The sequence below is a fragment of the Botryllus schlosseri genome, chromosome 1 (genome assembly GCF_051294905.1).
Source record: "Botryllus schlosseri isolate E-star chromosome 1, Bs_hap1, whole genome shotgun sequence".
Classification (NCBI taxonomy): Eukaryota; Metazoa; Chordata; class Ascidiacea; order Stolidobranchia; family Styelidae; genus Botryllus; species Botryllus schlosseri.
In genome coordinates this window covers 26,943,807-26,958,375 of record NC_137236.1, presented here as the reverse complement: position 1 = coordinate 26,958,375, position 14,569 = coordinate 26,943,807, and the positions used below count along the sequence as shown (strand labels likewise).

Sequence of the window (14,569 nt, the reverse complement as noted above, 5' to 3'; positions counted from 1 at the left end):
AATAAAAATGCTTCAATTACAATTACATTACAATTACATTGAAAAATGTAATTAATTACATTCAATTACAATTACAAATTACAATTGATCCAACTCTGTATATATGCCATCATACCCAGAGGGGCACTGTAAGCGAATAGACTATGCATTCACACCTAAAGGGCCGAAAAGGGTGGTACACATAGAGAATCTAACTCAGAATGATATCGCGGACGTAAATCCTACGTGCCTACGTAGGCCTATATACTTACATTCCTGCATTTCTACGTGCATGCATACTCTGGATTGAAATGTTGTACTCGATTTATACCGCGGTACACGAGAAGAAACACACACTCAATTTGCTTAGGCTGTGTCGACTGCCGCCTATCTTTTTGCAAATGGATTCGCAGCACCCGTTCACCAAGTTGGACGACGCGAGTTCTGAATACACGATCGCATATTTCAAGAAATGTAGCGACAGAATTCGCTTCGAAATTATATAAGTCTTACCAATCTCTACATTACGGGTGGCCAACCTGCGGCCGTAGAAGGAAATTTGTGCGCTCGAAGACACCTAATTCAATTAGTATGTTTTGGCGGCCATGGATATGCAATCGGAATTTACGAATTGACTCCCTAAATTGAAAAAAAAAATCTTTTAGAGATTCGATTATTCTTGAATTTTTTTTCGCGCTAGGCGCGATTCAATGTGACATTAGGGGTGGTGTGAATGTGAGGTTCACTTTCGCGTTCTGTGTGTGAACCTCAGAAATTTAGAGGTTCACGTTCACAAACGAACCTTGGTAGGTTCTACACTCTGAACCTGTTTCATATATTACAATTTTTACTTCATTCAAAAATCTTTGTATGAAATTTATGGCATTTCAACTGCGGGCCACTCTATGCATGGCACTGGCAGCATAAAAAAAATCAACACCAAACGAGCATGCACCTTGACAATCTCAAAAATTTTACTTGCTTTGTTACAAAAGTTTGCACGATATATCCAGCTTTCCGTTTTTGAATATATAGTGACTCGGTGCTGCGAGCTTGGCCAGCAATCACACAACATCAAGAGCGAAATACACTGCATGTAGTCAGCGAATGATGTTTATTCTACCAATCAATGAAAATGATATCGTTGTCTGGTGAAAAATATCTGGCTGCAGTACGGGGTCAATCCTGACTTCATATGTTTATTGTATCATAAAAGCCAAATCCGTGTGATTGGGGTGTTGGCTAATGCTGCATAACTTGGTAATTGGGTAATATCGGTAGCAAGTATAGAAACCCGTTTTACACTCTGCTCAATATCAACGCAGCAATACGCAGACGCCGAATACATTGTCCGGTCTGGCCTAGACCGTTAAGGCGTACACCTGTGTTCCCTTGCAAGTCCTCGTCGAAACTGTTGGCAAAGCGATGGAAGATAATAATTTTATGGGATTATTATATCAGATGATTGCCGAGTTGTCGCTATAGGAACCGTACATATTAATATATACTATTACTTCACTGAAATGTAGGGTTGGAATTAGCATTATGACCTCACGTGACGTCATAAGGTTCATGTTCGCGTTCACGGGTCAGACCAAAGACTCGAAAACTGGTATCCGCGGCTATCCTGCTAGGCGTTGAGCAATCCCGGATAGCATGGATGAGAAAAACCGGGGGTGGAGACTCGATGACCTTACTAATAAAGGCCGTATCGCATCTCCGTCGTCAAAGCATCTCAATGGTGCAGGCGAAAAAGAATACCATATCTCTATCTCTCCCTCCGTGGGAGTCCGAAACAGTCCCAAGGGGTTCCGCAAAGACAAAAAAGGCTGAGAACCACAGGTTTAAGGGGGAGATTAACTTTGATATAGTTTTATTGGAAAGCCCTGTATTTGTAACACTCGCTATTTTGACATTTGCTATTTTGAAGTAGCCTACTCTGGTTTATGAAGGCCTCGATGTTCTGTGGATTTTTGCTTTTTTTTTTTGTAATGCGCTTCTTTGACACTAACACATCTTTTCTTGATCGCCGTTGCGTGGAACACTAGGGGCTCCGTGAGCCGGTATCGGGGGTTCCGTGGAGGTCAAGACACAACACATACATATAATTCGTTTTGACATGGACTTCTTAGGGCCAATTTACCTGCAACCAATGGTGGCTAAGAAGTCCATGTCAAAACGAATTATATGTAACCTGCAACCAATGGTGGCTATCAGCTGACGAATTGTGACTGATGTGGTGGCACGACGTGTGCAGTGGCGTACGAAGGGGATGTGGAAGCTCGAAATCAAAACCCTCATCTCTGAAATGCCTATCGCATTTCCAATATTTAGTAGATCATATGCAATTAAGCAATGGGTATCGACGCTATTGCGACCAAATAACCTGATGACGTTTTCCAATGTGAGGTCTCCAATTTCTGGACTGATATCTGAAATGGCACTGCAGATGTCACACTAATTTGCCATAAATATTCAAATATGTTTTGGTTTTGTGCGAAATATCTCTTTGGATGAGTTTGTTAACATTCGATTGATGCACAGTTGTGCAACAGTGATATTTAGTAATGTATTAGATGTGTATTTAGATGTGAATTGTAGAGGATTTTTGTTTTTATAATTCGCTGAAAATTCGGGGATCTGCGAAGGCCTGGCGATTGGCGTATGCGTTCCGCAGTTTAGTAAAGGCTAAGAACAACTGCACTATATACAAATGTTGAATATTTTGACAACTCAAAACGCCATTGATGATAGTTATTCGCCTCGTACATAAGTGGTTTTCATGCTTCCTGTGATATCTATTGTTAATTCACTTATTGCAGTCGATTGTGAATTGCTATATTTCAACTTTACATAGCCGTATTTACCTCTTTTTCGTTTTCCTACAGATGATTATCCGTCATCTCTACAACAGTGGAGAGACCGCAATTTGTCGTTATCGCCCTCGTTTGATTCTTTGGGATTGCATCCAGTCGTTCATCCTGTTTTCAGCAGCAATGTATCATCCCCTGGCAAGTATAGAAAATATAATGCACTAACGCGGGCAATACGTTGCCTTAACACAGGGGTGGGTAAACTTTTGGGCTCGCGGGCTGCGTTCAACATCTAAATCTATTCGCGGGCCGCACTATATTAAATTGAGATTATTAGTCAAAAAGCAATATTGTTATTTAATCATATATCAGGGGTTCTTAAACTTTATTAGACACGCATCCCTTTATCATAGTGAAAAATTTTGCGTCCCCCTTATCGTGATATAACAAAATATCCAAGAGAGAAATCAGAATGCTAGCAATCTTATCGGATAGTTTGATGGCATTGAAGGCTATGGCTGTAGACGAGAGAACTATCAAATATAAAATATGGACAATAGACAGAGCAATAACCATGAAGCGGAGGTAAATCGCACCGAGCGCGACATTTTTTAAAATTTACTGCGGCTTCGCGCCTCCTTTAAGATGCTTCCACGCCCCACAATTTGAGAACCCCTGTTTCTGTCATATAGTGACCGAACAAATATGGATATAGTATAGAAGTGGATCGTCCTCATCAGTAACAAGTTTGTAAAGAAAAAACGCTCGTGGACTGAGCATTCAACATCTAAATCCATCCGCCTGCCGCACTATATAAAACTGGGATTATAAACCAAAACGCAATAGTGATATTTGATTATGTAGTGAAGATGTGGAAATTATATATATTTTTATATAAAACAAACCAATCATTGATTTAAGGATATGGTACACGCGTCAGAAACATTGGCGATATTTCATTAGCTGCTGGTCAACCTCAATATAACCAATTTTTAAAACTAGGGATGATAGTCGGTTGTCCCGATTCTCAGAACAGGATGGAGATTTGAATCTGTGAGCAGTGATCTGTTTATAGATTTGTTGATTCTACTGATTTGCGTCATAACCATGTTAGCTTCAAATATGCTACAGATTTTATATACATAAATACTTTTGCACATACTGAGAACGAATCTACCTACAACACGCACGAATCGGTTTTTACAAGTACAGCATTGAAATGGCCAATGTAAAATTACACTTGTGATCCGAAAGTCATTCGCATTTTGACTTACTGTAATGTTTAGCAATTGAAACCTTTTAAAATGCGTGTGCCTTGAGGTCGGGCTATCGGATCAGCAGTGAAATAAAAATATACTGGTCAGAATATAACTTATCATTATCATGTTGAAATATATTAATAAAAAGTTTAATCGAGTCCCTGCAGAAACTAGATTTTTACTGCGCAATTATTCAATATTTTAAATACGATTCTTGAGCATTTCGCGGGCCGCATGCGGCCCGCGGGCCGTAGTTTGCCCACCCCTGCCTCAACATATGCGTATTGTGCTCAATTCACGTTGTCCATATTTATATTTTCGCGATACTGCAGAACTTTAAAATGAAGAGTTATTGGCTTGACAAATACTCCTTTCTACAGATACATCAATTCGACAAAGGCGCGAAGAAATGGAGCTCAAGCGACATCAGCACCGAGAAACGACTGTCGCGGAAATCCGTAAGTGATTGGTCGACATCTAAGTATGCAACACAATGATAAACAACAGTTAGCATGCGCGTGCAATACTCAACTCGTGATTTTCGAACTTAGAAACTGACAATATCTTTAAACCTAACCCCACGCAACTCAGCCCTACCGTCTTCCTAAATGAAATCCACATGCTCAAGTGAGACATGCTAAACTGCCGCTCGCTTAGTCTGCTTCTGCTATTATGTCGCATGATAAAGAACCAAACAGTTGCATTGGTATTATATAGGCGTCAAGAAGTTGCACTAAAACTTGGCGGTATATTACATCAACTATCGTAGATATGCGCGAGAGTTGTTTTACAACAAACGTATGTGTATTTTTAGTGATAATATCTGATGAACGAATTGCTTCACCGTCACATAAACGAAGAGTATAATTTCCCAAGCAGTTTACTTTTGCCTTGCCTTTCGTCTCCTCAGCGGACAAAAAGAGATCCCCGTGGCGTCATTTTACAGTCTTATGCGAGCGATGCTACCTCATTGAAGCATTTTAGTCGTGATGTAATCCAAGCCCATTTTTAATATAATTTCCTGAAATGTTCGAATTATCTCGAACAAAGACCTTGGTAGTTTTCAAACCTCATTAGCCTTATATAACGTCTAATTAAAAAGGAATATAATTATATTCGTTACTCGGCGTTTAATGACTTTTTCGTACATGCTCAAAACGTCCACTCCCATTACACGGGCTCCTCGTCAGAGCGAAAGATCTACTTACCCCCACCCAATAGCAAACTAACCTAGGGATCTATCGACTACTCAGGACTTATCATCTGTAATGCATTACCACCACATATCAGTGAATTGCCTTGTAATAGATTCAGAAAAGACCTACTGAATTACCTCTTGAGGTTATAATAACACTGTTGCCCTACCTCGCCCAGACATTGCTTCAATAATCATTTGCTACCATCGTTTATTTTTTTCTTGTTTTACCTCGCATTTTTTTGCAGCCAGACTGTATAAAGACAAGTGTACCTGTTCGATGCGGCTGTGATCAGACTAGTTGACACTCAACGTCGTATCGATCATTCCTATCTAATACTGAATACTGTGCATGCATATTTTCTGTACCACCATCATTGCCGTCTGTTAGTATGCATTTTGGTTTGATGAAAATAAAGTCTCTCTCTCTAGCGCTCTCTCTCGCATTCTCTCTGCCGCTCTCTCTCTCTCTCGCTCTCTAGCGCGCTCTCTAGCGCGCTCTCTCTCTAGCGCGCTCTCTCGCGCTCTCTCTAGCGCGCTCTATCGCGCTCTCTCTCGCGCTCTCTCTCGCACTCTCTCTCGCGCTCTCTTTCTCGCGCGCTCTCTCGCTCTCTCTCTGATACGCTACGCAATGCGGGCAACGTATATCAATCTGAACTGGTATTGATTTTAGGATTCTAAAACCAAATCGCGTTAGTAATGTTATGAAATATCAGCTAGATGTGTCGTAACGATGTGAAATTGGCTAGTCATCATAGTGTTATGTATATCGACTATAGAACAATATGTAAGAAGTGAAATGAGTTGCACATGCCGTGATATCACGCTGACGTAGACCGGGGCAAGGATAAGTGGTATACTCAACATCTCCTAACTAGTTTAAATTCACCCCGAATGGAAATAAATGTCGTGCATTTGCATATGTCCAGCGTCGAGTAGGGTGTAAATCAATTGAACTTCACTTTCCAGTAGGAAATTTTGCTTCCATACTCGTTCCAAGGTCCATATCTCTATCTCCACCAGGATTGGTATATTTGACTTTTTCGCCCATTGGAATAAATATGAGAGAGAAAAATGTTGTTTTACGAAGTGTGGATGGCTTCTACTGCACCTTTCCCAATGGTGGTAATATGGCGACTGCACCTATTCACAATGCTGTAGTCGGAGCATGCCTTGGCATTCATGAAATTGCTAGTATCCTGTGCTAGATCACGATGAATGTACGTTAGAAGTTTTTAGGAAGTGAAAAGTGCAATTATTACTACAAATGTGCTGTAATATGTGTTACAGACAACCAGTATACAAGGCGTGACGATCGGAGTGATATAGGCGCTTCTTACCCACAACCAATGTCCGGCCAAAGGAAAGTGGTTCGGACTGAAGGTCTGTATTCACCTGAGCTTTTTTATTGTAGGTTTTCGTTCGCCACATATTCTTATAAAACATAGACATCTCGGAATGCTCCGTGACATCTCGGAATGCTCCGTAAGTCGGGACCTTGCTTGCTTGTTACCTTGTTATTATCAAATAGACAATCGAGATTGCGATCATCATCTAATAAGTGATGTATTCAGTAGGAATTTCGGCAAACGATTCGTGTGGTCGAATCAGAATAGGGTAATGTTTAAATCTTGGCCATTTATGGGAAACAATAGTATGTTGTCATGAGACGGGGCGATGATAACGTTCAGATAAAGACATTGCTGAACAGAGAAAAAATATGACGCTGATTTTTTGGAAATGAGTGTAAATTTATTGAGATAGCTTCATCAAAACGATAGTCCCTCCGATATGCGATCATTGCAGGAAATGATTCAAATATTTATCTGATACACCAGTCGGTGATTCCTAATTGAGAAACTATCTGATGCTACCAAAGTAGAAATAAAATGAAATTCCAACATTGTGTCCTCGAATTCAGGCGTCAATACCAAACGGGCGCAAATCATGAAGGCCTACAGTATGGTTATTCTGAAATAACTTATTTTCTTCAAATTTCACTGGCCATTCGATAGAACTGTTCGGTTGGCTAAATGGTACGGCACCCCAAATTTATTCATATCTCAACATCCAAAACTTAAACAACTCAAATTCGCGTCTACTGAGTGGAATTTAGTTTAACTTGGCATGCATCATATTTGTAGACAACCTAACAATTTCACGTGGTTTCCTGTAAAATTTGAACATTTTATTTATTTATTTTATATTTGAATAAACATTTCCGACTCCAGTAGCATCGTTGATGCAGGTTGGAATCGACCCAAATTTAGTGTGCAGCGTTTTTCATCCAACCTATTAATTTTACGGAATGGACAATGACATTAGAAGAAAATTGTTATGTTCGAACAAAGCTAGAGTACATGACGAAGAGTAACATGTTGTCTTTTCGCACCTTCATATTTGTAGGTCGGGTGTGTGTAACTCCACTAACACCGTTTTCTATATTATCGTAAGTTGGCTGTGATAATTCCCACCTATTATTTGCTTTTGATGCAGTAATTGCAATATTTATTTAATTTATATTTCCTATTTGCATTATTTATGGAAATATTATTTTTCCACAAGCGGTATAAGACGAAATCCGAAACTAGACGCAACTTTCGAAAAGCCAACCATTAGAAGCTAAGTTATTGCAGTAGAAATATTTCTAATTCCATGATTTTATATTAAATAATTGAAGAGTTAGCCACCGTAAAGACTATTTTATTCAAATCCAAATTTTGCTACTGCAATAACTTCGCTTCTACTGGTTGGAATTGATCAAAATATGGTGTGCAGCGTTGTTTTAGCCAACTAAGAATTTTATCATATAGCCAGTGAAATTTGAAAAATAAAATTGTTTTTGAATAATTAGCAAACATTTGATGAATATTTCTATTTGCATGAACTGTTAACGAAACGACAGATTTCTTGTTGTGGGAAAAGCCGTCCATTCTTTCGTTTATATGCCTTGGAGTTGAGTCTTGTTAGAGTCCGCCAGCCCAGCTCGTGCCAACAGAAGAAGTTCGTGTATAGTCTAAGTATTAGATTCTGAGAGATATTACACTGAGTCTATGACAGAGGTCTCAAACACGCGGCCCGCGAGATTATTTTGTGCGGCCGCGACGGCATCCTGGAATTTCAAGTATTCAACAATATATTCAAGTGTCCTATATCTTTTTTAGATGTAAGAACTTTAACGTCACGGTAAAACTACTATAAAAATCACTGGAATCTCAACAAACTTCACCATCACATCATTTTTAAAAGCTACCATGCGGTAGGAGATCAGCTAATACAGTGGTTCTTAACCTTGCCTCCAGCGCCCCGCAAAGGGGCGCTGGGGATTTTGAAGGGGACGGAAACGCTCAGGGAGCGATATGGAGGGGGCGCTGGGCACAGGGGGGCGATAAGGGGGCGCTGAAGAAAAATATGGCTTCGCCGTAGATGATGTGTTAGTACAGGACATATCCTTAATGAGTATTCAGAACAAATTAACATTCCACAAAACATGTCAAATCCCGAAATGTTTGGTCGCGATACGCGATTATGTTTGCTACATATGTTTTCATAAATGTAGTGGGTTATTATAATTCATATGAAACGAATTGCGCGCACTTTTAGACCGCCAATTTCCTGTTATTTAGAACACTGCCGTCAAGCTTGCTAGGGTTATTTTCAACAAAATGTTTCGAAGTAGGTATTATATACCGCAGTGCACAGCGTGTGAAAATCGAAGAATGAGGCACTGTATATTACGTTTGGTTGAGAGTGAGAGCCCCTTGTACATAAAATAAGTTTTGAAGCTTTGTGCACGAAATGAATTACTAAATATACTTGAGAGCTACAAAATTAAATCGTCATAATATTTCTTCATCGTATCATTAAGGATATTACTATCTCGTGTTGTGGTCACGACCTCACATGAACGTTAAATAATATGACTTGCTATGTTTGGAATACAGTCATGTTAAATTAGATAACTGGGTACAGTACTAAATTCAATGTGAGCAGATATATGCATCCCATTCTCAGTTGACTTACTTATAGTAACACAAAGCACTAAGAAAAAATCCAATACCATTAATTTCCCCGTATTGCCAATCGCCGATGTGAATTCGGGAGGGTTCGAACCACAGGGTATGAGACTGTACCCGATTGTTGTTATAACAACCTTGAAGTGACCCTGAATATACCACAAACAATTAATATATGGTTTATTATAGTCGAATGGTCCTCGAGCGCGATTAAAGCGCGGAATATTTCCAATACCAAAGTTTCAAAAATACCGACTGAAGTTTGACCTCTTACCAACACCAAAACTGCTGCAATCCAAATCCCCAATCGGTTAGCTCGAAGGGTGCCCTAAATTATTTCGGTGAATGAAAATAAATTAAACATGTGTTGACGACTCCCCCACGGAAGAATACGCGTAATTTAGAAAATAGAAATAGGATATTTCGGCGGCGCCCATTACCACGCCACAATGCACGAAGACATATGAAGTTCTGGTGAATATGGGACTCCGAGAAGTGTGTCAAAAAGACCGTCAGCGAGTAAATCTTAGCCGAAGAGGATTGCCCTTATGTTGAGCGTAAACTCCGATGTATATAAGTCCAATTGTCCATAGATACTTAAATCAATCGTGCCGAATTATCATGTCGTCGCAATCTGCACCCCACAGGACAAATAACATCCATCAGAGAAAATTATTCGCCAGTGACAAAATACTAATTTTGAATCGTGTGCTTACTTTAGACTCATGTAATATAGCAAAATATTGGCTCCTAGGGCGACCAGGCCACATAAACTATGCTGACCATCGAAATCACGCGACGGGGTTATTGGGGGCGAAGCCCTCATGAGTTTGGTTTATCACGCTATGGGTGCCGAAGACAATCGTTTTTAGGGGACTGACGTGGTGCTGTAACGGCCCTCCCTCTCACCCATTGTCTTAGTTACAGTCCTTACAATATTGGGTGGGGGGCGGTGGAGCACGATAGTTTTTGAAAGGGGGCGCTGGAAGAAAAAAGGTTAAGAACCACTGAGCTAATATGTCACATTTCTAGTTTATGATGATAAAACATGACCGGTTGATGATTCGTGACTGAAAATTGTAATTTGTTTTGGTGCGACCTTCTCGTAAAATTACTCGATTTCGGATTGACTGGGTAATTAAATAAAAACGACTCGAGTTGAGTCGGGTCAAACGTTAAAATCAGAGATGGACCTGAGACTCGGAACGGTGACTTGGTAATCCTGCGGACGCAACAATCTATGAAACTGTCATGGGGAATAGTAAGATATTAAAACGTCGTCGCTTGCGTTGTGTAGGGTATGTAGCTATCTAATCGGGTCAGTATGGCAACCATTGTTATTCTGTAACCCCGGTGACGTATAGTTGGCTACATGCTGGGTGTTGTTTGTTCTCATTGTCCATGTTATTATCGGTGGCGAGTAAGTTGGTAGTATACGCTCCACAGCTGTAATATCAATGAATTCTTCGCCGATTGGACATTTCTATTCCAGGGGTTCTTAACCAGGGTCTGCAGACCCCATTGGAGTACGAAGCACCACACCAGGGTGTACGAGATGCGTTGTGGAATTATGCATATATGCTGTGGAATTTTCTTGGCCAATTTATACAACTGGTAAAACGTCTTCGCGCTACGCGCGATTTTATGTGAAAAGGCTTTCTGATTTTAATATACGTACCGTCAGAAACTGTGTTGAAAATGGGCAGGGGATACGAGAAATATTATTGGAAGCACAAGGGGTACAATCACTAAAGAGGATAAGAAGCAATGTTATTACTATGGATCAGTTATGATTATATTTTAGTTGTTATTGATGTGTTCCAATAATAACCGAAATCAAAATCTAACGCTGATTAAATTTGACTTTGACAATGACAGTAACAAAAGCCTATATTTATCACGACTATATCAAAACCAGGATTGGGCTATACCGCCCGAATGCTCTGATATCCCATCAATCTTCAGTAGATTTTAAAATATTCTGCATAAAAATTATGAAATGTCAAGGTCCACTTGCTGCAATATCAAAACACGACAGTTTCACGATGTCATGATGCATCCTCTCGCATGATGTCTATAACTCATCAATTAAAAAAATTATGCTCGGCAAAAAAAAAAAATTATTCCAAAAGCCTACATGAAAATGTGAATTTTTTACGTGTCACGCGTAAATAGTGCAATAATAAATTACATTTCCACTATATTTGTGGACTGCCTGTTTGCAAGGTCCCGTCAAATAAGGCCTACTTGGAAATTATACATTGAATATCCCTATTATTGATGCTGCGGCCCGCGAGCTCATCAAAAACTAGGAAATTGGCCCGCCAGCACATTTGAGTTTGAGACCTCTGGTCTATGACATCTGCACGGTTTGAATTTTTATGCCGGCTACATCTTAGTTGGGGATACGACTATTGATACACAAGTAGTTTCGAAATCTTTGCTGCTAGTTGGCGAGTATTCCTACTGACGACTGTCACCCGAAAGTGTACATTTCAATATGAATATATTTTTCAAGTTAATAGAGATATGTTCGGGAGAACCCGAGGCATGTATGTGCTATTGCTTAACCGTCGCAATCGGTTTCTATCAGCGGCAGCCTTAATGGGGGAGGAACGTATACAAATCGAGGAAGATTATCATCAAGGCCGGGGCGCAAGTGGCGGCCCAAAACTTGTTCCAATGGAACCAAGTCCTGAGTCGCGGAAGCTAACAGCTGAAATAAAATCAATGTTCGCGGATATGGAATGGCGCGAAAGGTAGGTGTCGTACTGTCGCATCTTATGATTTTAATTCATGCCAATACCGATATTAACATCTGACAAAATTCCGCAAGAATAGCGCTTTCAAACTTGCCGGCGTAGTTCAACACTGGGCTGTAACGCTGTCTTCCGCAGGTCAAGAAATAATGTTATCATGAATATATTAGACTACGATAGGTAAACAGAAAAGAAGACTTACCTGATGTTACGTTTGTGACATAGTTTTTCTTACACATGTAGCATCACTTGTTATGCTGTATTTGTTGAGTTCAGCATTTGGAAACGTCAAATGTGAAATTGTAACATGTTTCGCAGTTTCGTATGTGTGTCCGATGGGGATCGTTCAATTAGATAGGAAGTGTGAACGGCATCTGTTAACTATAAATTGAGTTCGAATCCCACTTTCCAAAGATTAGCTGATATGGTATCACGCTTCTGAGAAATCCATTTCGTGTTGCGGTTCAGCATGCAAATGACGAATTGCAAGATGAAATAGTTGACTTCCGCAATGATTCAGGCTGCCGTGACCTATTTTGACATGCTTTGTTTGTCACTGCATTTGTATCTCTGTGATTATCGAACTGGAGGCGTGGAAGCCTCTCGAGGAAGGCGCGAAGCCGCCCGAGTAAATGTTTTTTGAACTAGGAATGAGTCTAATTTTTGCTGAAACTTCAAAGTTTGAAAAGTGGCAATAATCCTAATTCGATTTCTGTTTTACATTCCCAAATTGCGTCGTACCATCAATACACTGAAGCTAGATTCTGACTGAGATACCCAACCTTGCACTAATCAGAAGATGTAACTGAATAAAAATTAGCTAATGAATGCGCGTAGCTGTGTCATTGGTTCTTGATGAAGCCTATGGTCAGGTGTGCGCTTGAGCCAAGGTCAAGCGGGTAATTAACGAGATTAGGTACCGCAGTCGACACTTGTTAATTTTCCGTTTTTTTACTAATTTGCTGGGTTATAACCAGAAAACTGTTGAATACCCTGACCTATGACTTCTAATTGCAGTAAGTCTGAAAAGTGTATCCCGGGCATATAAACTCGACATTTTTCAATAAAATCCCAGCTGAGTAAGAAACTAGTAGTGCCAGTCCAGCTGGTATAAGCCTAATTAAAATCCAGGAAATATAACAGTCAGAATTATCACCAGACGCTTCTCATTACCAAACTATACGATTCTCATCAACCAGTCCAACAACACTGAAAACTCACTTCCATTGGACTAATGGAACTGGACCTTCAAGAATTTTGAAAAGCCGCAATACCCACAAATCTTTATTGGCGTTTTTGTTCGATTGGAACTTGTACAGTTAGATGAGATTTGCATGAAGTTTTTGTCTTACATTTCATTCAATACACCACCTACGTTGGGGTAACTGAGCAAAATATATAGAATTTCCCTATTCTAAACTCGGACAGTCGTTTCGCGTCGATCTACAAAATCAACATACCATGTGTTGTAGTCTTGAAAGGTGTTGATACATAACCACAAAGGTTCTCTCCGACTCGCCCTAATCACCTTAAACACGAACAGTCTCTGGCATATTCTTCATTTACATCTTGAAGTAGATGTAGCATGTACTAAAAATAGCTACTGCTACCTGTAAATGATTATCAAATTGTGTGAATAAATTTTATGTCTCTAACGCACAATCCATTCGTCACTACAGGATGTGTCTAGCACTCGCCTACGGGTTTGCTGCATATGTAGTGATCAAGCTCATTGTCTACTTTTGCATGAAGTTTCTCGGGATGGAAGAATGAAACCACGTTGCTGAAGTTATATTTGCTTAACATGCGTTATACGTTCTCCTGATTTCATGGACATTGCGGAAGGTGCAATTTCAGCGCTGATATCTCTGAAAGTAATTGACTATCAGTGCCATGTTCTAATGCAGTTCATCGACTCCAACATGAAATGTGGGATTTCGTGATTGAAAGTTATTCGCATTTGTCAGTTAGGATATTTTGATCCCCACAATTCACCATCATCATTTTGAATGTCTCACCGGCGGCAGCAATAATCACTATCTTTTGTGATGGTCACGGGACGGGTTCTCGCGAGATCTCTTTTAGTTTTACCTATGGTATAAAATGGTATGAAAATCATTATTTATATGATCACAATCGCTAGTGTATAAAGATATCGTCAGTGGTCTTATACCGCTCATTATTTTTTAAGAATGCTAGGCCTATTCTTTTGTAAGTATTCTGACATCGACCTCGGTATTAAATGCTTTCTTCTGTAAGGCATGCTTCCGAGTTCCCGTTTTAAGCCACCAATGTACTAATAAATCAATATGATTTCTTTGTAAATTATGTAACTAAGTTTTGTGAGTGACTTGCCTGCGGGTAGGTAGACGATCTGCTACTTAATCAGCAAGTTTTATGTCCATATAGATCAGAGGCTCCTAATCAGGGGCCATGGGCTCCGTCGGAGTACGATGCACCAGGCCAGGAGGTACATGCTGTACTGTGACACCAAGTATACATCGAAAACTATTTTGCGAATCAACATTACGTAGAATGCTTCTATGCG

At 39.9% G+C, this 14,569-nt stretch overlaps 1 protein-coding gene across 1 annotated transcript in view; it reads left to right on the top strand.

Moving 5' to 3' along the window:
• LOC145446286 (uncharacterized) overlaps positions 1–14,569 on the top strand; it is a 26,473-nt gene extending 11,904 nt beyond the window's left edge. Inside the window, exons 5-9 of the mRNA XM_080324542.1 lie at positions 2,868–2,990; positions 4,432–4,509; positions 6,537–6,629; positions 11,856–12,021; positions 13,701–14,569. Of these exons, the coding sequence (XP_080180668.1) occupies positions 2,868–2,990; positions 4,432–4,509; positions 6,537–6,629; positions 11,856–12,021; positions 13,701–13,794 (554 nt within the window). The 3' untranslated portion in view covers positions 13,795–14,569. The remainder of the gene's footprint in view (positions 1–2,867; positions 2,991–4,431; positions 4,510–6,536; positions 6,630–11,855; positions 12,022–13,700) is intronic.